This window comes from Lissotriton vulgaris, chromosome 7 (genome assembly GCF_964263255.1).
Source record: "Lissotriton vulgaris chromosome 7, aLisVul1.2, whole genome shotgun sequence".
Classification (NCBI taxonomy): Eukaryota; Metazoa; Chordata; class Amphibia; order Caudata; family Salamandridae; genus Lissotriton; species Lissotriton vulgaris.
The window spans coordinates 1,700,271,401-1,700,294,738 of record NC_141695.1 but is presented as its reverse complement, the minus strand read 5'-3'; the positions used below and the strand labels follow the sequence as shown (position 1 = coordinate 1,700,294,738).

The following is a 23,338-nucleotide window of genomic DNA, read 5'->3' as shown; positions in this document are numbered from 1 at the left end:
ACCCTCACTCACTCTCAACCCCTCACCCACCCTCAACCCCTCACCCTCAACCCCTCACCCTCAACCCCTCAACCTCAACCCCTCACCCTCACTCACCCTCAACCCCTCACCCTCACTCACCCTCAACCCCTCACCCTCACTCACCCTCAACCCCTCACCCTCAATCCCTCACCCTCACCCACACTCACCCACACTCACCCCCACTCACCCTCACTCACACTCACCCACCCTCACTCACCCTCACCCTCACCCACCCTCACTCACCCTCACCCTCACTCACCCTCACTCACCCTCACCCTCAACCCCTCACCCTCAACCCCTCACCCACCCTCAACCCCTCACCCTCACTCACCCTCAACCCCTCACCTTCAACCCCTCACTCACCCTCACCCTCAACCCCTCAGCCTCACCCTCACTCACCCTCAACCCCTCACCCTCACTCACCCTCAACCTCATGCTAAAGATTTACAAAAAAACCCATAAACAATTCTAAAAGCACTAACTCTAATGCTGCGAGACCTATTGCATTTCTAATGCTTGTTTATCTGTAGGTCTCCACTAACCCCTACTAAGCAAACAATTTCTATCCTGTTGTCTTTCTACATTGAGACTGTTTGTAATGTAAAATGTAATGTAATGGTCTTGTAAAGCGCCTGAATCACCCCACATGGGGTATCTCCGCGCTGTAGACCGCTGGGGAACCCGTCCTGGCTTTTCCTGTGAGATGGTCCCTACTGGGTATCTCCAAGGTGAAACCAGGCATCCCCGGCGTATGTGGGGGGCCGTTGTGGAGATGAGGCAAGCTAATGCCCAGAGTTGCCGAGTGTGATCCCTGGTTAGAGTGGGCACCGAGGCGAGAATTATTGAGTCCGCTGACGCTGGTCCACGACTCTGCCGCGTCGGGAATTGAACCCTGGTCCCGGGCCGTCCTCTGCTTCCGGGTCTGCCGCCTCTAACCAGTGAGCCACACCACTCCAGAGTTGGGAGGAGCTGCATATTTGATGCGGGACAGTGGACATTTCGACACCATCACGGATGTCTGTTAGTACTTGTACATCATCTCACTTTTTCCTGCATTGCCAAATGTGCTTGCGCAATTTCTACACGCACCTGTTGTGTCCTCTATTCTATTGTGTGCGTGTTGCGGTTTGTACCACATTGTTCTCAATGTTGATGTGCTCTGCCTGTTGTCTGTGTGTGTCCTGCTTTTTGGGGGAGTAGCCCCTGCAGCTCTTATTTTGCAGCCCCTTCTCCCTTTCATGCGGTGTGCCTTTAACTTCTGTGCTTATACAGTGCTTTCATGTTGCAGACTTGGGTACATTGGTCTCTAGGTTGGTGTTGGGGTCTGTGGCATGGTTTGTCGGCAGATATGCTCTACTTAATTGTGCATGTGTGCCATTGTACCCATCTCCCCCCTTCCCACCAGTCCCTGGTTGTTACTCACCCTGATGCCAGTCATGTTGAGCAGTGTCTGGTCCCCCAACTCCTGCCACCGTCTCTCCATTGATGACTGTGGACACCATTTCCTCCATCTCCTCCTGTGGCGCAGGACTCCCACCTCCAGTCTGCATTGCTGCCTTCCGGTTGTTGGCGAGTTTCTGCTGGGTTTTGCGCTTGACATCATTCCAGCGCCTCTTGACCTCTTGAATTGTCCTCTTCAGCACTCCGACTGCATTCACCTTGTCCACGATGGACTGCCAGATTCCATTTTTTGTTGCCAATGACACAGTGGCGGTGACGAACAGTCGTTGATGGTGTTTTACCACCTCCGTTATCAGGATCCTGTTTTCCTGCGGACTGAACCGCTTCTTCCTACTCTTCTTGTCCTTGCCCTTCCCTGACCTCGCTGGGCCCATCACAACTTTTTTCACGTTGGGGTTTGCTTTTTTATCGCCGTCCCGGTGACTTTATCGTGGACATTTGACGCTTTATCCTGAGCCTATTGCATGGTACCGCAGTGTTGAGAATACAAGGTTAACACAGCGTTATTTTCCCCCGATACACTGCGATGTGAAGAGTTGCGTTAAGCTAATTTTGCGATAATTACCACACGTTCTTGAAAATATCCACCATTGTTTCATACCCCTTTAAGGTATGTTGTGAGATTGCTTTAACAGGGCCACGCACTCACACTCTTTGCACCACATCAGCCATGATACCGTAAGGCCGCCCTGCCTTGCTCTTGCAGATTTCAGTGCCAAGAACAGATAAAGGACCGGTAGATCCGCCCAGCTCCGAATGAACTACATGGCCATGATTAGCAGCCATCTTTAAATGCACAGGGGCCCTTTACCTACAAATAGCCATCAAAAAGTAAAGTATAATGAAATCTCTTTTAAAAAAAACAATAAACATTTGAAAGACCACTGACTACTAATGAATTTTTGTACGTAAAACTTCAGCACAATCGCACATAAAATAGTTTGAAGAATAAGCATTAATTTCAGGTTTAGAGTTTTTTCCAAAACGTCCCATGCTTAAATGGGCAAGCTTGTATTTCTGCTTCCCTGAATTTCATTCATTTTTAGACGAAAATACCTATAACATTGATTAAAACTAACACTGGCTTTCATTGCAAGATGGCTGTGACATATACCGGTCTCGCTCTATCTGCACCACTTGACAGACCCTGCTACCGCCTCTTCCCTAGCGTCTGTTGCTTCACCGCACCTATTGCGTAGGGTGGCGTCATGACGTACGCGTGGCAAAGCACGTTGAGCGCGAGGCAGCCAGGATGCTCTGCGGAGCTGCTGCCCTTCTGAAATCCAGCTAACGGCCCACTGATCTCTGCGCGGTTTTAGACACGTCCGAGCTGGACACGGATTAGGTAAGAGCGCGGGTGCAGCTATGTGACCTCGGCGGTGTCACAGGTTGACCGGGAGAGAGAGTCAGGGGCCCGGACATCTCACGGAAGATGGCGGCCGAAGTGATAAAATGGCGACCGGAGTGCCCGGTAGAAAAACTTAAGGTGTGGTTGGTCAGGTGAGGTTGAGGGAGTTGATTGCCCCTGGACGCTGGGAGACCGAAGCACTAACTCCCGATTTTTCTGCGTTATGGAGGTGGCAGAGGCTCGTTGAAGGCGCGTCGGTGAGGGGGGGGGGGGGCGGTTGGGTGGGGCGCCTTGTCGCTCGTCCGCCTCTGTGACGTAGCAATGGCCCGCGGGACTCCATGGAGACCGGGCTCTGGAAAGTAAACAGCCCGATGGGCCCGGAGCGGCGGTAGGGTTGCGCAGCATGGAGCACTGGCGGCTGAAATCGCTGGGTAACGACAGGTGAGTGGATCGCCTTCGGTTGGGCTAGTGGTTTATACATGATATGCTGGGGTTGATACTCCAATGGGTCTGTCAATCGTAGGCTTTTGTTGGCGAGGGAGAGGGAAACCGTGGCGTGAAACTTGGATGTGGTCCAGGGAAATTAATCTGGTTGGATTCACGTCACGTGTACTTAAGGACGTCAGATCTTTGTCGATACGGGCGAAACTGTAGGATTGTGTTGTAGGAATATATAGCTGGTGTGTGATTTTTGTAGTTAATCCTATGGGCTGTGTCGGGATGGGGTACATCTGGGGCGGTCCGCCGAAGGAGGAAGATGGGATGCATTCTGTTCGGTCTGTCGGGAGGAAGACGATCGATCGGCTGGGCCTGTTGGAAGAGGTCAACATTTAAGGATTTGGTATAGCCCTTTGGATGGGGATGATCTTCTAGTGTCTCGTATTGCATGGGTGGATCTGTTGAAAGGGGGTGGAACTCGTGAGGTCTATTGAATGACTTGTTGGAGTTGACGGAAGAGGTTGCATCTGACGGAGTTTGGAGGAGGAGGTGATGGACCCACAAGGTCCTTTTGTGGTGTTTGGGGGGGGGGGTCGTCTATGTAATTCTTTGGGAAAGGCTAAGGCAAGTGTTAATGTCAGAATAGAGGAGTCTGTCTTGTTCTTTAGTGTTCTTAACGTGGGGTACGTTACTGAAGTGGTTTAAAGACTGTCGTGTTGAACCGAGTCTTGATAAATTATTAACCTGTTCATCCAGCTGTCCATGCTGAACTCACGCATATTAAAATACAGTGCCCCGTCCCTATCACTTCTCAATTTAAATTTTGGAAGACCATGTTTGAGTACTCCTGAGCTATCGAAATTGACTCCATCTTTAAGGATTTTCGTACTTGATTTATTGGTTTCCTTTTTATAATAATCTGACATGGACTGTGTTAACTAACTAAATGGAATTCCACGTTTTATGCCTCTTTAAACTGATACACCATTGTAAAATTAATAACGAGTCAAGTACAAAAATCATTAAAAATACACATACATTCTGCACATTTTAAGACCTCACACTGTCTGCCTAAACGAGAACGTGTGTGTTTGTATATATACATATCTGCGTGTATGTATATAAGTGATTGCATTTATAAAGTGCTTACTATTCCTGGCGTGGCCAATGAGGATTAGTGGTAAATTAGTATTGGGCAATATGAAATTAATGTGGGCGGTGGACGTGTGATTCTGTTAGTTTAATTGAAAAGGGTAGATGTTCAGATCTATAACTTTTTTTATTTTGAGATCATAGCAGTATGAGGAGGTTTTGAATGAGCAGAAGAGAAATGGGGGAAAGAGTACAAGTGGATTAGGTAAAAAGATGAGGTATCAGTTGAGTCTTGGGGATACACGAGGGATGGGTTTAGAAACTCTTGCTTGGGAGATCTGACTAGTAAAAGAGGTTCAAGATGATGCAGTGATGGGTAGGCGAGGGAAGAGTCTAGAAGGGTTCTTTTCGGTGTCAGAGTGGCGGTAGAGGATGTATTGAGATATATATATATATATATATATATATATATATATATATATATATATATATATATATAGAGGAAGTTAGTTGCAAGGTGGGACAACCTGCAACACATGCTGACACCCCATTTCTATATATATATATATATATATATATATATATATATATATATATATATATATATATATATATATAGATAGAAATGGGGTGTCAGCATGTGTTGCAGGTTGTCCCACCTTGCAACTAACTTCCTCTTTTTATCCCCTCTCACTCCTGGAGTCAGAGCAGCGCTTTCTGGTGAAATTGTATACATGGTTAATTAAGTTGTGTACATTTTTTATTTTATTAATTGCTTTTGCAAATTGAACCATTTATTTTTGATAATTGCATTCGCACAATAATGGCTTTCCAATTGTCAGGGTTTTATTGCCATTGCTTTGGCCAACTAAGTGTCTTCTATTCATTTCCATATCGTCGGTAAAGTGATTTTTTTTTTTTTCACTGTCATTTTTTCTTTTCAGTGATGTAAATCTGTGTAGGCGAGTGGTCTGGTCTTGGTTGTTTGAGGTAACATATGATAGTTTTCTCCTTTAGCAATGTGAAATCAGCAAGTTTCTTTAGTAAGTTAATGGACTCATTAATACAAAGCAACATAATTTCCTGATATCACCATGGTGTCATTAGAGTGCCTTGTTCCCTCGGTGTGAATTGATGTCCCAAGTCCTTGATGCTGTTGATCGATACATAAAACCATAATGTGGTGGTCCTGGTAGGTGGTAGATTTGAAAATGGTTTAATGGATTTACTCTAAAGCAAGTCAAAATTTGCTCAAATGACCCAGGTTTTAATGAATCTATTACACTTTGTAGGGATTCTTTAAAACAGATTTTGCCATCTTCGTCAGGTTTATTCGACCTGTGGCAAGATTCCATCCTTGGAATCCTGATCCTTTAGTAGAGGTCATACAGCTGATGCAGCATTGTGTACCAGAGAGATACAATTAGGCTTTAGAGCTCACTTGGGATCTGAATTCAAGGAGATTGTGTCCTGTCTTGGAGCAAAGTAGATATTCAATTATCAAGAATGTTTGTTTTATAGTCTTGTATCGCTTGTTCTAGCGAGGCACAACACTTAGCTGGCACCATCTTGGAGGAATTAACATCCTGGGCCACTGGCAAGTCTTGTCTTATCCCGCTAAATCAGTGGATTCTGTAAACCAATTAGAACCACAACCATTACAATTACCAAAGGCAGAAGCAGGGGTGTGTCCTTGCCCCTGCTCTGTTTAACGTATTCCTGACTCACCGGACATCAAGACTGGGCAGCTGCAACTCTCACGTCCGGAAGCTGGGTGGAATGGTTGTCTCTGGTCTCCTCTATCACGGTGATATTTGTGTTAATAAGTTGCACTCCAGTTAGACTACAACACTTCTTTGATGTTATGCATGCCTGTTTGGTAGGAAATGACCTGAAGATTAACTGGAAGAAAACATAAACAATGTCGGTAAACAACATGAAAAGAAGAGAACTATGCTGATATTTGGCTAACCAACGTCTGGAGTCAGTAACGGAATATTAAATATTTAGAGGTCATCATAGACTAAACAGATCATTGAAATCACAGAAACTCTTCGGAGGAAAGGGAGTGCTCTAGTTCTAGTTAAAAAAAAATCTGAGTAAGAATGTGGCCTGTTCAACTGTTACCCCCTGCTCCGGGTAATACACGCAAAACATACCAACAATAACTTATGGGAGTGAGCCTTTGTGGGGAAGAGATGCACCTGCTGCGGTTTTTTTTCTTTGTTTGCAGTTACTGTGCAAAAATACTACAACCCTACTTCCATGTGGGGCTCACCGGCGCAGCTAAGAAAACATTTAAGGTGTTGTTTAGACATCATACCTTTGCGCTACACCAAACGCCCTGGAAGCGCAGTTCAGCTAGGATCTGCTGCCGCTTATGCAGGACTGGGAGAGAAGAGCTGCAGTATTTAATTTAATATGTAGCTGCAAGAAGTTAATAAACGATCGAAGAACCATGCGACGGCCTCTCTTTAATCAAAGAGGAATCTGAACAAACAGGCATGCTGCGCTCCTAAGGCTCTCCAACTAAATTGCTGTTTTGTGAGGTTCTTCAACGAGGTAGAAAGAAAATTAGCAGCGGCAACTCGCAATCCAGATGCTTAATGAAGAACCTGCTGAACACTAGCATAAATGGAAGCCAGACGAATGTCAATGTCTGTACACAGGGAACTGCAGGAAAGGGCAGCCAGAAAGGCTCCTACATGTGGGAAAATCTAGATGGGCGAATAAGATTGTTCCTCCGAGCTATTAATACGCACTTGGAAGGGGTGATTATTTTTGCATCTGTGCTAGATGTACTCAAAGAGGCATAATTATACCATACCTCTGAATTGAAAATGCGCACTTTACGAATGACTTTTACTATTGCAAGTTGGCCAGGTGGATATATTCTGAAATGCAAATAACTAAGGCAGAGCTGAGTTTGGAATTGTATTTTTAATAGTTTGCTACTCTGCACACAGGATATCCTAAGGCATACAGTAACGCTAAGTGTTCTTTTAGGAACATCTTATTTGTATATTTGGTGGTAGAACATTTTAATCCAGCCAATGATGGTCACTTTCTTGATTTTTGTATTGTGTAAATGGTTTTAGATTACTAGAATTTTTATATGGTTTTAATGATTTAGGTTTTAATTAACCGTGTAAAAAATAACTTGTATTGTACAAAGGTATTTTTTTCTATAACATAGTTTGTTTTTACTACGTGTATATGAGGCATAAAACTAGACTTGCTCAGCATTTTCGTTGGAGAATTTCCAGAGTTGGGGTTAGAACCCATGATGGACGGACATCAGTTTCGACACTGGACGAAATCACTTATTTCGCGTTTTATTAATCAAGCACTGTTCGGAAGGATGCTTCCTTGGGTAAAATTGCATCATTAGCGTTGATTTAAGTCTGCTGCCATATTTGAAATGTGGAACTAGGGGGCATCCCATCTAGCCTCCTTGCTCTGGGTAGTCGTCTGTCCTTTGCAAGGATTGCCCTTGGTGATCATTCTTAGCATGGTACGAACCTGTAACTTATCAGTGGGAGGGCCTCCGCTGTAAATTGTATCTTGATCTCTTCCCTACACAGTTTCCCTAAAGGGCCCCCAGTTGCAATTATTTTCACTATCCGAGGGCAGTTAGTCATTGTTTTAAGTAATGAATGATTTAATAAACATCATATCCAATAGCGGATTCATGTAGCACACCACTTAAACAGGGGCATTTAAGACCTACTATTGGACTGATATGCTTTTATTGATTGCTTTGTTGTTTGATGTCACAGCCTACTTCGGTCAATCCACATGCCTCTTAAGTCCCTTTTTGCTTTTCAACCAACCGGTACTGACCCCCTCAATCCATTCACTAACAAGGCCCTACCCTCTGTGTTACAGTGTTCACTCTGATGCCCTTGTTGAAGCCATGGGGCACAACAAAAGAACCTAGATACATTTTGGATCCATAGATGGTAGATCTATCTTGTGGAGAGAAAAAAGGATGCATGTAGAAAGCTTGCAACAAAGTTAGGAGAGGAATAATCCTTTGAGTGATATCTCTGGTCACTATAACAGACAAGCCTTGTTATGTTCTGGTCGCAAAAATGAGGTGATATCGCAAGTCAACCTCTACATCGTAGACCAGACAGTTCACAATTTGTATTCTCGTGTGTGATGGTCTAACGTGGTTTGGAAGTAAAGCATGCTTCACTGACCAGCCTGTCCACCTTTTCTGATGACAGTAGTTCTGCTGAACCCCATAACCTCCTGACCTGTGAGTAAATTACTTTATTGTTTGATTATTTAAAATCTTACAATATACAGTTACAAAAATACTTTTAGTATAAAACCAATAAAACTTTCATCATAAAATTCATTAAAATATATCCTTAGTATACTTCATTTAGGACTTAGTCTACTAATTTTGTTTTTACCATTAATAAAAATTTTACAAAGGTAGCATTCATGGCTATATCATTTGATTGAAGACAACATTTCAGGGCTTGCCTACATGATCGTATTCCGCGAACAATAAAAGGGACTTTGAGTAGTTTTGTCCTTTCATTTCGTAGTCCCGGACAAATACAGAGCAAGTGGACAATATTCTCCTTTCCGTTGTTACATAGTCTACATATTAAACTCCTTTCAGAGATTTTCCAAGGCGGGAGGTGACAGTTTCCCGGAAGGATTCCAAATCTTGCTTTTAGAAGGATTTGTTTGTTGTTTCCTGACCATGGTATTTCTAAATAGTCTTGAACCTTCTTTGTTTTATATCCATTTATTATTGTCCAGGCATGTTTTCTTTTTGTCAGACTATCTTTATCATTTAAAATTGATAGTTGATTTGACGTTCTATTAATTATTTTCTTAAAGGAAGCGTTAGTTATGGTATTATTCCAAATTGCGGTGAGTGCAAACTCTTCTATAGCCTCTTTAAGAAAAATCCATGGTAGTGCCTTTGTATTATTACTTATCTCCTTCCATAATAACTGAGAGATTAGGTAACCTCCTGACCTGGTCACAAAGTCTACAAGACACTGTCCTGGTGTAAAAGCTGCCTTTCTATGTCTTGTTGATTTTTACCGCTTTTCCTTCTTCTTGTTTGACAAACTGTCTGTCTGGGGGCGACTTATTTGTGATAGTGTTACAAAATTACATAGTTGTATTTCTGGCTTTTTATCAGTTTGCAAACACCGTTGCTACAATTCAACTCCTGCTTGTAACTTTGCATATTTATGTTAATTTGTGGTGGTCAGACTGAAAATAATCTTTAATAGTACAGAGTTTTGTGTATTTCCCCACCACATTTTTTTCTTGGCTTTACTGAGAGAGCTTTAACTGTCTCCACAGACATGTATGTAATATAAAAAGCATTTGCAATGCAATAGGTCTCGCATTTAATGAACTTTCGTAAATGCGAGACCTATTGTATTAAAAATGCTTGTTTGTAAAAGTGCCCATGCAGCGATTTTACTTTGATGTCGGCCGCGTCCCTTTCCTTAGACGGGCAGCGTCTAAATAAAGGGGCGTAGCCGCCACTAAAGTGAAAGATAGGTATGGGGCGCGCCGCAGGTTCACTTTAATAGTGGCTGCTCCGGTTACCTTGGACGTGGCTCGTCTAAGGAAAGGTGTGCGGCCACCATTAAAGTGAGTGCTGCATTTGCGCCACAAATAAGCCAAAGACACAACCGCCATTGTACGATCCTGGCATGCTATAAAAAATTAACACTTGCTGGTGAGTGTGCCCCACAGCAGGCAGGAGAAAAACTTATAAGCAAATAGTGCTCGGAGGCTGTAATTAAAGCCCACTGAGTAACAACACTTGTAACTGGGGATGTCCTCATGGGAGGTTACAAAATGAGACAAAGTGGTACTAAGGGGGGGACTACTAAGCCTATTGACCAATGAAAAGCCAGTTCCCAAAGGACAATGACACACACCAATTAAAGATGTGGGTGGAGCTTCACGCCCATACCCGAATACAAGCTGCCTCGCATGCGCTTCCCAGGCACGACCTAAAAAGGGTCCATACTTAGTTGCAATTGTTCAGGCTACTTATTCCATTGGTTTACTCGACTGTCATCCACATTTGGTTCTGCTCACCACAGCATACAGCACGAGGTGACGTGTCAATGAACTCCAGGCTTTTGCTCTCCTGCACTGCGGGTAACAGTATTTACCAGTTTACTAATGCACTGCCTAGGAAAACACTTAATTTCTGTTGGATTATACCATACCACTGCTTTTTTTCTTCATTCTTTTTCGGTTACTATTTTATTGGCATTTTCGCATGGTATCAAAAACATTTTACGTTTATCATATCAGTTTTCGTGTACATTGTTTCCAAACTTCTGAGATTTGTTTCTATATCTCGATCCTGTATATTTTTTGGATTCCTTTATGAAATGACAGTTTGCACCATCCTAACAAATAATAAAAATTCAATTATTCCCCTCACCCTCTCCTTTGTTGTGACAATTCGAGCGAAATAAAACAAACATAGCTTCCTTTCCATATTGGTATTTTTTATTCTTAACTTTTTTTTGTCAGACTTTTGTTTACTGTTTTCGGGGTAGAGTACATTACAGCCAATAATACATTTTCTTTGCACCAGTAAGTCATATTTTGTTGTGCTGTGAATTAAAACTAAGAAGGGTTACCGACGTGTTTTATTAAAAAAAAATGCAATGGTTATTTTTAATGTAGATTTTTTTATTTCAATTTGTATTGTCAATATGTGGCAGATAAATTTAGGCAACAAAAAGTATCCTTTCAATTTAGTGTCATATGCTGCCTATAAAAAAAATAACATAACACTAGCTTGCCATTGCCTTCTTTATTAGCTTTCCCACTGCTTGTTTTTTCTTTGGAGGTTTGATGAGTTTGACGTGGCAAGTAAAACGAGCATTGCAAAGACAATGTGTCTGCCTCTTTTTTTGAGTACAAAAGGTGTTGATGGACGGAGCATCTGAATCAAACACTCACACCCAGTTAAAAGATCTGGGTTTAATCCATCACCGTTCTTTAGCCCACTCTGCCACCCCAGTTCAGACATGGCTATATGCAAATCAGTCTGACCCTGTGCCTCATGGGAACAGTCGAGCCCGAACTGCCAAGCCATGTCTTCCCTGGACCGGAGACAAGCTTCCGAGGACCGGTTTCTGGCATTCCAGCCGTCTTCAGCCCGGCTTGCTTGAATCCAGTGGCAAAGTGAGCAAGGGACTCACGTCTGAGCATACCCTGCCAAACTTATGGCGGCCAAAATGGAGTGGTGATGGACGGAGCATCTGAATCAATCAAACGCTCACACCCAGTCAAAAGATCTTTTTTTTTTTTTTTAGTAAACTTGGGCCATTTGCAAAAAAATGTAAACCGGGTTTAATTGAGCAGCCGAGACACACAGTTCCTTCTTTTCTACTGGTTGTGTGCATGTAAAGGGTTGTAATGTTGTCACTTAGTACATGAGGTAAGTGAGTTGACCCATTGCACGGTGCAGTATGCTTAGTAGGAAGAAGCAAAATTGGCATTGCACTTAACAATCAAATAAATGGGATTGACCGAATACTTGTGTGAGCATGTATGTATATTTTAGTATGACTTGTTGAGAAACTCGAGAATGTCGATGCTGCTACTGTTTTATATAGGCCAGACCAAAAAATCGTGCTACGGAGCACAATGCTCGTGCTACGGAGCACAATGCTCATGCTCCCTTTTTAGGTCTCGCATAAGCAACGCGCATGCGCTTCATAGGAGAACTTTAGGAATCGATTTCTGCACAAAAAACGGGCGCAAGCTTTGAAACTATCTGTTTGTAATTAACTTTCGAACAGATGTGGTTCCTGCTCGCTCCTGCAAGGGAAACGCTATGCGTGCTCTCAGCTGCACCCCTCCCACTTGTTTAAATTGATTTTGCCTCCCTGACCATTTCAGTTATCCGGTAAAGTATGCTAGATTTGTACAATCAGGAAAGATACAATGTATGTCGGCAAAACTGAATTATTTTTGCGTGGGAAAAATATTTTTTTGCCTCGAGGACCAAATTAGAAAATAAATTGGAATATCAATGTAAAAGAAATTTCATCTGCACATAAACACAGCAACAAGCGCCGTGCCTGGAAGCCATTCCATATACAGCGTTATCAGCAAAACAAGCTGAATGACCTCTAGGCTCTTGCTTGAGTTGGGTGCTGTGAGAAGCGCAGAGTTATTGACATTGCAACCTGAACAGCCACTAGGAGCTTGTGTTAAATGGGCGATGTTGAGAGATACTGTATTATTAGCACTGCAAACCTCTAGGCACTTGCATTAATTGGATATTGTGAAAAGTGTTGCATTCTGCAAACTGAAGTCTTCCACCGATTGGAAACTCTACCCACTGGGTTGCAAAGCACCTGCTCAGGGGAGGATTAATGTCCAAACTCCTCCCCCATCCGTTGATTGGTTTTGTTGCAGGGAATGTAAGGCTTCTGTGACGGGGCCAGAGCCATAAACAAATACATAATTAATAAATGAACAACCCCCCTTTGGTGGTAGTTTTTTCCTGCTTGGCTGAACGTGTGTTGAAAAGGAATATTTATATAAAATATGGCCACAGGGCCCAATTCAAATAAAGTCTTAAATCTCAATTTATTAGACGCCTCCAAAAAATGGAAAGTAACAGTTTTTCTTGCAAGTGACAGACCGTATCCTACAAATATGTAGGCGTGGGCGTAGGTTACGTATAGAACACATTTTTTCCTTTTTCATTTCCATCCAAAGTCAATATTTCCTTCCAATCCATAGCTTTTTAAACAAGCATTGGCATAGCCAATAGTTCTTGCCTTCGGGACCTTGTAAGTGTTTGGTTATCCAGAAAAATATCCTTGGTGCAACAACAACCGTTGAATGGCTAAACACTTATAAGGTCCCAAATGCGAGACCTATTGGCTATGCCAACGTTTGTTTTGCTTCGCTTCTCGTGGGGTAGCTTTGTATTAGTTTGGGGGTCTTCGATGCTTGCGTGGCCCAATATGGAGCATGCCAACATTGTTAATGCACTGGTGTAGTCTCAAGGTTGTGTTCCTCCTTGTGCACGGGGCGTTCTGTAGGAAATGAGACTGCTTTGCCTTTGCTCCCCTTCCATCTTGCAGGCATTGGCACGGAGGCCACAGATACTTTCAGCACACTCATTGTGTGTGCCACACACACAGTATACACGTCCATGGAGTGATCTGCTACATAACCTCTTACCACCTGATACACGAAAGAAGACATTAAAGAAAAGAACATTTATCTGATCCAATAAAGAGAGCTTTTCTAATTTGCTAATAATGCCTTTGGAGTGTCCTTGTCCACTTAAACTAGTTTCTTGACTTCTGTTTTTTGTTCTAATACTGGCTGTATTGTCCCTCTAGTCTTGTATCCAATCAGCTAAATAGCATTTATACCCTCTTACCTCTCAACACAGTTACAAGTGTTTTTTTTCCTTGTCAAAGATTGCGTCCCTGAAATTTAGTAGGGGAAATTCCTGGTTGATGACAGGATTTGTAGATGTTTATGCAGAAATCACCAACTTGTAATTGGTGCTATGTCTCTGAGCTGATCAATTCTGAACTTTACAGTGTCTGCTTTCATCAGGTATAACCAACATCATACCTTCCTCTAAGGCCTTATATTGCATCACACAAAGTACCTTGGAATAGTTCAGTTTAAGCTAATTTTATGTATTACAATGACCTATATTTTGCTTTTCCTAATGAGGCCTTTTTGTGTGCAACACTCACGAATACCATTGTAGCACAACCCCTCTCCCTCTATTGTCAGTGCTTGTATCATTTTGCAACTTCTCTTGCTGGTTAGTGAACTAGTCCCTCTCCTGGTTGCTGCTATGAGAATGTAAGCACACAATGTGTTTACGTGGGTATCCTACTGGCTGCGTCTTAGTGGCTGCTTTTACAGTTTATGTGTGCAGGTTGTGCTTTATTACTTTGTCAGTGTTTTATCTTGCGGGGGGAGGGGTTATACCTGGCATGGTCACTTAGCAGTAATAAAGATAGACTAAATTACAGCCATGTCCTTTATTGTTCATTGCTTGGTTTACTGGCGATGTGGGCGCAACAGTACTGCTTGTAAAGTTAATAATCACGTGAAATTAGCCCTTTTTTATTTCAGTAATTTTTTATTGGAAAATTATATTTACATGGTGCAGAGGATGTACATGGGAGATGAGAAAAGACAGGGAAATTGTATTGCTCTGAGTGTGTCGAAGGATGTTTGAGTTCCTTTGTGCTGTAGCTGGCCTACTGTTGTTATGCCGTGTCGGTACTATGTGTGCATATCTAGTGTGTTGTTCCTGTACTTTATTCTAGGGTTGTGCCAAAGGGACTCTAGTTGGGTGTGTCCGATGCTGGTGTCTAGTAGCTTATCTATTCTTAGTAGGGCCAGTCTTGTGTTCCTTAGGATTGGGTTTTGTTTGATTGCAGGGTGTTTCGTTGCCGTGAGCAGGGCTACGGGTTCCATTCCCTCTAGCAGTCTCCGCTCTAGAGAGAGCCAGGCCGGGGTGTAGTCACTCTTCGGAGTTAGCCAGTACAAACCTTGTTTTGCTATGCAGGCTGTTTGAAAAGTTTTGAAATTTGTTATGTTAAGACCTCCCCTTCTTAAGGATTGATCTGGGGTGTGGAATTTAACAAAATATCTGCTTGTCCATGGGACAGTTTGCTTTATAAATTGCCTTGTCCCATAACAAAATCCACTTGTCCATTTGATGCCATGTAGTACGGCAGCAAATTACGGCAGCAATCTCATTATGAAAGGGCTCTGATAATAACCTCTTTAATTGTGCCAGAGCTCATACCCTAGTAGGGTTTAAATACTAGACATTCCCCTATTTTGCCACCTTTCTACATCCTGGGGCTGAGTAAGCAATAGTTCCCTATGATTAGAATGCCCTTCTAACCTACTAACTTGTATATTTTATGGGTTTTCATCAACTCATCTCTGATCTTTTCCAATACAGAGAAAGGCTGGAAATTTACTCCTGACAAGGGCAGAAGTAAAACTTCATCCAGTGCTGGTGAAAAAGTGGTTGTTGGGAAAGTGGATCAGTTACTGCTCCACAGACCTTTGCATGAGCAAATCTACACATGCAAATTTGCTTGTGCTAAAACTTAGTTTGCAGATATTTTCTGCGGGTACAATTTCTTAAACTACTTATGTATTTTCTTGTGAATTCATTAAAGCAGTAAATCTGCACTAATGCAAGGACATGTACCATAGGTGCACTTTTGTGACTTTCTAGAAGAATTGGGCTCCTGTTTAGGTGTTGCGTTATCAAAGACCCTTTGTTTTTTATTAAAATTCTATCTCTTATCTACCGGCTGTCTTTACTGTGACTTACACATTTGGTTCTTTCAGAAGGAGCATTTCAGCACACAAAGTAGTTTTGTTAACTGCCATGAACTACTGTTTTTTTTTGCTTTTGCCTATGTTTATTATAATAATGAGGGCTCGGCAGCTCCCACAACAATAAAGTTGGACAAAAACCACGTCAAACAAGGCAAGCATTGACAAAACCTAAGGACTGACCACCAATGGCATACTGATAGGTTTTGTCAGTGCTTGTTTATTTTCACATTTCTTATAGTTTCGTTGAAACTGTTTACACTGAATTTCCATTATGAGTATTTTTAGTTCTCGCCTTTTCCATTCCGAAGGAATGGAAAATGGTGAGAATTCAAGTGCTCAAAATACTCGTCAAACCAAGGGTTTTTTGGTGCGGTTTTCTTCAGATTTCACGTGGCCACAGGCACGCGCTTTTGGGCCATAAACTTTCACGGCCGTCTGTTCCCCAGCTCCAGCACCTCCCCTCTCTCTCCCCGCACACAGCCATACTTTGATTTCTCCTCCCCCTCCCCAGCCAGCTTCCCCCAGGCCGTGCTTCCTCCCACCTTTCCTCCTCTGTCCCTTCTTTCATTCACAACTTGTTCTTTCCAACTCTTCCTCTCCGCTCACGTGTTCTTTTCATTACTTGCTACTTTTTATTTTTAAGAATTCACAAAAAACACAATGTAGTTACTGCACTCTATCAATGTATAAATATATTGATAACTCGCATGTCTATACATCATGTAAACCCAAAGAAGAGGGAGTCTGGTATCTCTGAAATGCATTGTGATATGGATAATAAATGATTTTACGTGATCAGCATTATGTATGAAGATATGGGATCCTTCTAAGTCCTCTTGGTGAATGAAACTCCGAATAAGATGCTAACTTGGACATTTATTTAAACAAGCATTGGAAATGCAATAGGTCTCGCAGCATTAGAGTTAGTGCTTTTAGAATTGTTTATGGGTTTTTTTGTAAATCTTTAGCATTTTTGTTTCCTGTAGCCAATGCTAAAGAATTAAAAAAAAAGCCATAAACATTTCTAAAAGCTCTAACTCAAATGCTCCGAGACCTATTGCACTGTGTGAGGGTGAGGGGTTGAGGGTGAGTGAGGGTGAGGGTGGGTGAGGGTGAGTGAGGGGTTGAGGGTGAGGGGTTGAGGGTGAGTGAGAGTGAGGGTGAGTGAGGGTGAGTGTGGGTGAGGGTGGGTGAGTGTGGGTGAGTGTGGGTGAGGGTGGGTGAGGGTGGGTGAGGGTGGGTGAGGGTGAGTGAGGGTGAGGGGTTGATGTTGAGGGGTTGAGGGTGAGAGGGTGAGTGAGGGGTTGAGGGTGAGTGAGGGTGAGGGGTTGAGGGTGAGTGAGGATGAGTGAGAGTGAGGGTGAGTGAGGGGGTGAGGGTGAGTGAGGGTGAGGGGTTGAGGGTGAGTGAGGATGAGTGAGAGTGAGGGTGAGTGAGGGGTTGAGGGTGAGGGTGAGTGAGGATGAGTGAGAGTGAGGGGTTGAGGGTGAGGGTGAGTGAGGGTGAGGGTGAGGGGTTGAGGGTGAGTGAGGGGTTGAGGGTGAGTGAGGGGTTGAGGGTGAGTGATGGTCGGGGTGAGGGTGGGTGAGGGGTTGAGGGTGAGTGAGGGTGAGTTTGAGGGGGTGAGGGTGAGGGGTTTTGGGTGAGTGAGGGTGAGGGGGAGTAGTTGAGGCTGAGTGAGGGTGAGTGAGAGTGAGGGTGAGTGAGAGTGAGGGTGAGTGAGGGGTTGAGGGCGAGGGGTTGAGGTTGAGGGTGAGGGGTTGAGGGTGAGGGGTTGAGGGTGAGTGAGGGTGAGGGGTTGAGGGTGAGTGAGGATGAGTGAGGGGTTGAGGGTGAGGGGTTGAGGGTGAGTGAGGGGTTGAGGGTGAGTGATGGTCAGGGTGAGTGAGGGTGGGTGAGGGGTTGAGGGTGAGTGATGGTCAGGGTGAGTGAGGGTGGGTGAGGGGTTGAGGGTGAGTGAGGGTGAGTTTGAGGGGTTGAGGGTGAGTGAGGGTGAGGGTGAGGGGTTGAGGGTGAGTGAGGGTGAGGGTGAGGGGTTTTGGGTGAGTGAGGGGGAGTAGTTGAGGCTGAGTGAGGGTGAGTGAGGGGTTGAGGGTGAGGGGTTGAGGGTGAGGGAGGGTGAGTGAGGGTGAGGGGTTGAGGGTGAGTGAGGATGAGTGAGAGTGAGGGTGAGTGAGGGGTTGAGGGCGAGGGAGGGTTTGAGGGTGAGGGGTTGAGGGTGAGGGAGGGTGAGTGAGGGTGAGGGGTATTACAAGAATCACCTTAACTTCAGAAGCACTGAACCACATATCATATATAATTATATAATCTGCTTCCAAGAAACCTAGGCCACAAGCAATAGCTCATTAGTGGGCTATAGCGAACATTTCAAACCTGCTCAGGGCATGCAGTAGAAGGTTTATCACTGTGATTAATAACATACCAAGCAATCTGTGAGACTGAAGGATGACCTGGATTCGTAGCCTGATAATCAATTTAGACTTCAGTCAAAATTACGGTTATATCTTTAAAAGTATGATTATTTTAAATATATAGTGAAAGTCAAAACTCAAACGAAAAAGTGGCATATTCAAGCCTGGCCCTGCTGTCCCCTGGAGCAGATTGGATCAGTCTGCAAAGACCAGGGTCTGAGGTGAGGCGGAACCGACCATCGGTGGTGATTTCGCTTCCGTGAGGCTGCACGTAGACTCTGAGGTGGGTACGGCGACCGGGGCCTCGTCGTGTTGGATGCCACTCATGTTAGGACAACGCGGAAGCCACAGATCCTTCTGCCCTGGAAGCTGCACCCCCTCTGTGAGCAGAGACCAGTGCGGAAACCAAATGGCTGGGGGCAGGCTGCCTTGGAGGCCCTTGGACGCAGTCTTCAGGGATCGCTTCCTTGTCTTACCCTCAGTGGTGGGAGACTCTGCGTTCTAGCAGTGCAGGAAGAGCGGAGCTGCTGAGAGATGCTGGGACTGGTGCTGGGAAACATTTGTGCAGAGCAAGGCTGGCCCATGATGTCCGGGGGCGAGGCGATCCACAGGATGTGACAATCTACTCCTAGCACCGTGCATCGCCTAAAAAACGAGGAAAAAGAATACAGGAAGGGAATACCTGAAAGGAGAGAGACAAACGGAAACAAGCCTTTCACCGTAACACGGCGGGCAGGGGAGGGGGCGGAGAGGGGAGAGGTGCGACACGGCAGGCAGGCAGGGGAGGAGAGTAGGAGGAGGAGGGGGGAGGAGAGTAGGTGAGGCACGGCCTAGCGGCAGGCAGGCAGGGGAGGAGAGGAGGAGAGGGGAGGAGAGTAGGGGAGGCACGGCCTAGCGGCCGTGCAATCAAGTAGTGAGGGGGCAGAGCTGGGGGAGGCTGTGGAAGAGAGTAGGCAAGGCGACACGGCGGGAGGGGGCGGAGCGGGTAAACAAAGACGGACATGCACGCGCCCGTGACTTTTAAGGTCAATGCGCATAAGCTTAATGCGCATGCGCATTGACCTTAAAAGTCACGGGCACTGCAAGGAATCGCCACGATTCCTTGCAGTGTAGATAAAGAGTGGATAACTCGCAATACTCTCGCCTTGCTCGATGCGCATGCGCATCGACAGGCGAGACCTAAAAATAAATACTAACTATTTATATAATCACTATCACAATCAATGTTTTTTCTGAGTTTTGGCCACAGAAGAACGCTGTATATGGTTTTCCTATACTGTTAGAGAGATATAGAAGACAACAAAAAAGGACTGGAAAAAAAAGGACTGGAAAAAATAACACACATCTCAGAGGCCCGAGAACATAACGCCCTAAGGACTGTCCAGTTAACTTACCAGAAATCGCAATCCATTAAAAAAAATGAACCGTATCTAAAAGCTCTTTGCCTCCTTGGACACCGGGAAAGGACTGCCCTTTAATATTGGATAATACAAATCCACATTTGGCTGTCAGATCTGCCCCCTCTTACTTTCGTTATCGCTCCCACCCCATATGCTCGTTCCCTCCCACCCTGCCTTTGAGATCCGCTTCTTCATACGTGCCCCACTCCCCCTAGCCCTCCCCCAAAGCAAGACATTTCACTCCAGCCACTTCATGCGCTCCGCAGAATCAGCCCTCCTCCCACCGATGCCTGTCCTTCAAAGGTAGCTTGTTTTCCATTGCCGACAGTTTACATCATGGGCTGTCTACCCTCCATAGTGACGCTCAGCTTTCCTGAAGTTCCATGGGTCAGTGCAGCCCGGGCTGCTGTTTAGACGGCTCTGTAAAGAAGATGCTGCCATTAAATAAATATATTAATAAAAAAACAATTAAATACAGTTTAAAAAAAAGGTGCTTTAATGTTTCATGTTTAGGGAATTTTTCATGTTCGTTAAGCACGAGGGCATGTGTGCAGCTTTCTTTCCACTAAAGTCCTGCACCCCTCGCCTTAAGAGCTCCATGTTGCTCCCCTCGCCCCATTTGCTCTCTCTTCGTGTGCTGCATTTTATTCCACTCTTCCAGACCTGCTCTCTGTTGCTCGTTCCTCCTGCCCAGTGCTTCTTCGTCCATGGCTTTCTTTAGATTTTTCAAAAGTTATTCTCCCCAACCTCTGGCCTGTTGCTCTGCTACACGTTACTCTCCACACCTGCTACTCATAAGGGGTAGTAACAGGAGGCAATCCGTCCGTCAACAGACCTCATCTGATAGCAGCTGGGAATTGGTCCATCTTCTATTTCCACCCCCACTGGCCCTTAAGCACAGCCCACGAGTCCTTGCAGTACAGCGGACTCGCGCTGCCAGGAAAGGGGTAGAAGTCCATTGCGCTTCACCCCATCCCGCCGTTGCACAGATCCAGCAACCAGGTAAGCGAATTGCGGTTAGCTAGCCTAACAGAGGATTCCAACTAAAAGGGAGCCTCCCCCTAACCCCCGTTTAACTTATAATTCCCCAGGATTCTCGTGGGAGCCACCCTCTCCCTCAACACGGCGTGTTCTGGATCCAAATCCCATCCTGCACGGCTACTTCTCACTTAGCCAGGTAAGCCTCGCCATTCCCGCCAATCGCAACAGCCCCCCCGCCCCATAAGACGCGCTAATGGTAATTATTGTTTTACCATGCAGCAACCGGACTACCGAACCGGCAGGACCCATCCCCCCTCCGGCTTAATCAACAATCCTTGAACTGAATGCGTCTACATTCCAGTAGCGCTAGGTAAGCCTTCACTCCCACCCCTAATACTTGCTAGACACCCACCCCGTTTGTTATGCTTACAATATGAATCACTCACCCCATAGCATCCTGTTTCTTGCACCGGCTGTGAACTTTCTCGACCGGTAGAAACACCCCCGACCCCATGCAGCAACGCAAGGTAAGCTCACTTAATCACACCCCTCAAAGCCCTAATTCCTACTGATGGCTGGTTTATTAACGTCAATTTCCCCTTCCTTACCAAACCGCATCAAGGCACTAATATCTTTTTAAAAGTCGCAAGCCAATTTCCCGAATACTCTGGGCTCGAAAATATTCCAAAAAGGTAATGCCTGACCTTCTTGCCCCGGAACTTCCTCACATTTTTCACCATCTCACTGCACACTCACCACAAAACACGCACCGTGAAATCAATCTTCCCGATCCTTTCGGACACAGCGCCACCATGAACCACCATTGTTTGTTCATGTCACAGCGCCGTTTTTTTCACTTTAGACTTGAGCAACACGGTCGTGAATGTCACAATTTTTGGATTCCACTGAGCCGTTAGTCTCACTCCAACCTATTGTTAAAATTCTTATAAATATCACCACCACACTAGCTATAGATCAGCGAGTTAAAATGTGAGAGTGGCCTGTTTTAAAACCTGCACCGTTGCCTTGACGTAATATTCACTCTTGTGTATGATTCCATGTTCTAGGCGTATGCCTCAAAACCTGTTTCTATTTTCCCCCCTCTTTTTTACAGGCTTTCGCATTGTAATGCAGGTATTATTTGTAAAACTGTCCTGATGATGGTCCCAGTTTATCATGAGCCTTTAGGGATCGAAACGTCGACGCGCTATGCAGTGTAACATATGATATAATATGTATACTTGTAATTGTTTACACTGTAGGGTGAATTTGTTGAGAATTTTCTATTGTATTTGCAAGTCACCCCTTGGCTCAAAAATTGTTTCCTGCCTGAAAAACCTCCTTCCATCTTCTATCCTATGCCTTGTTCTGTTTTTTCTAACCTTTTGGGATAGGTACAGGACTGTACCCTATCTCACCGCTGACTTTGGTCCTTCTTGGATCAACAAGATTTTATACCATTCCTTAAATAAACTCACGTCCGGCTGGGCGCTGAAATCATATAGTACTGATTGAAGTCTATATTATTATTCTATTGCTACATAATTACACGCCACATAATTACACTGCGCTCAACGGGACATACACTCCAAATACCACTCAGTGCCACATAATTATATGCTACATAATTACACTGCACTCAATGCAACATACACTCCAAACAATACCACTCAGTGCCACATAATTACACGCCGCACAATTACACTCTACTGAATACAACATACACTCCACACAATACTACTCGGTGCCAAATAACTATATGCTACAAAATGACACTGCGCTCAACGCAACATACACTCCAAATACCACTCAGTGCCACATAATTACACGCCACATAAATACACGCCACATAGTTACACTGCGCTCAACGCAACATACACTCCAAATACCACTCAGTGCCACATATATGCCACATATTTACACTGTGCTCAACGCAACATACACTCCAAATACCACTCCGGGCCACATAATTACACGCCACATAATGACACTGCGCTCAACGCAACATACACTCCAAATACCACTCAGTGCCAAATAGTTACACTGCATTCAATTCAACATACACTCCAAATACCACTCAGTGCCACATAGTTACACGCCACATAATTACACTGCACTCAATGCAACATACACTCCAAAAACAACTCAGTGCCACATAATTACACGGCACATAATTACACTACTGAATGCAACACACACTCCACACAATACCACATAATTATATGCTACATAATTACATACACTCGATGCAACATACACTCCAAACAATACCACTCAGTGCCTCATAATTATATGCTACATAATTACACTGCGCTCAACGCAACATACACTGTAAATACCACTCAGTGCCACATAATTACACTTCGCTCAACGCAACATACACTCCAAATACCACTCAGTGCCACATAATTACATGCCACATAATTACACTGCACTCAATGCAACATACACTTCAAATACCACTCAGTGCCACTTAGAGTGTAATTATGTGGCATGTAACTAAGTGGCACTGAGTGGTATTTGGAGTGTATGTTGCATTGAGTGCAGTGTAATTATGTGGCATGTAACTATCGCATCACCACAGCATCACTCAGCACCACCAAGGGGCACCACCACATCACTCAGCGCCACCACAGCATCTGTGCAACCATTCAACAACAACTGGTTCAAATATGTTCTCTCAATGTTTCAAGCTTTATTACAAATGTCACATAAAGATGTTAATATTTCACTTCTGTTCTTGGATTTTCGTCACAATAAAATACACTGAACATAATCTTCACAAAAGTTATTTACAAAACTTTAATCTATTG

At 44.3% G+C, this 23,338-nt stretch overlaps 2 protein-coding genes across 7 annotated transcripts in view; one reads left to right on the top strand and one right to left on the bottom strand.

Moving 5' to 3' along the window:
* Positions 1 to 2,199, bottom strand: part of LOC147706348 (uncharacterized) — a 52,123-nt gene extending 49,924 nt beyond the window's left edge. Inside the window, exon 1 of the mRNA XM_086932839.1 lies at positions 1,445 to 2,199. Within this exon, the coding sequence (XP_086788965.1) occupies positions 1,445 to 1,856 (412 nt within the window). The 5' untranslated portion in view covers positions 1,857 to 2,199. The remainder of the gene's footprint in view (positions 1 to 1,444) is intronic.
* Positions 2,200 to 2,672: 473 nt separating this feature from the next.
* The window catches only part of DIDO1 (death inducer-obliterator 1), a 286,601-nt gene continuing 265,935 nt past the window's right edge, over positions 2,673 to 23,338 (top strand). Inside the window, exon 1 of one of the 6 annotated variants that reach the window (XM_086932835.1) lies at positions 2,673 to 2,827. The gene's annotated coding sequence lies outside the window, so the exon portion shown is untranslated. Of the gene's footprint in view, positions 2,828 to 3,160; positions 3,272 to 23,338 lie in introns of those variants that run through there. The other 5 variants (XM_086932836.1, XM_086932838.1, XM_086932834.1 and 2 more) reach the window with 5 other exon arrangements.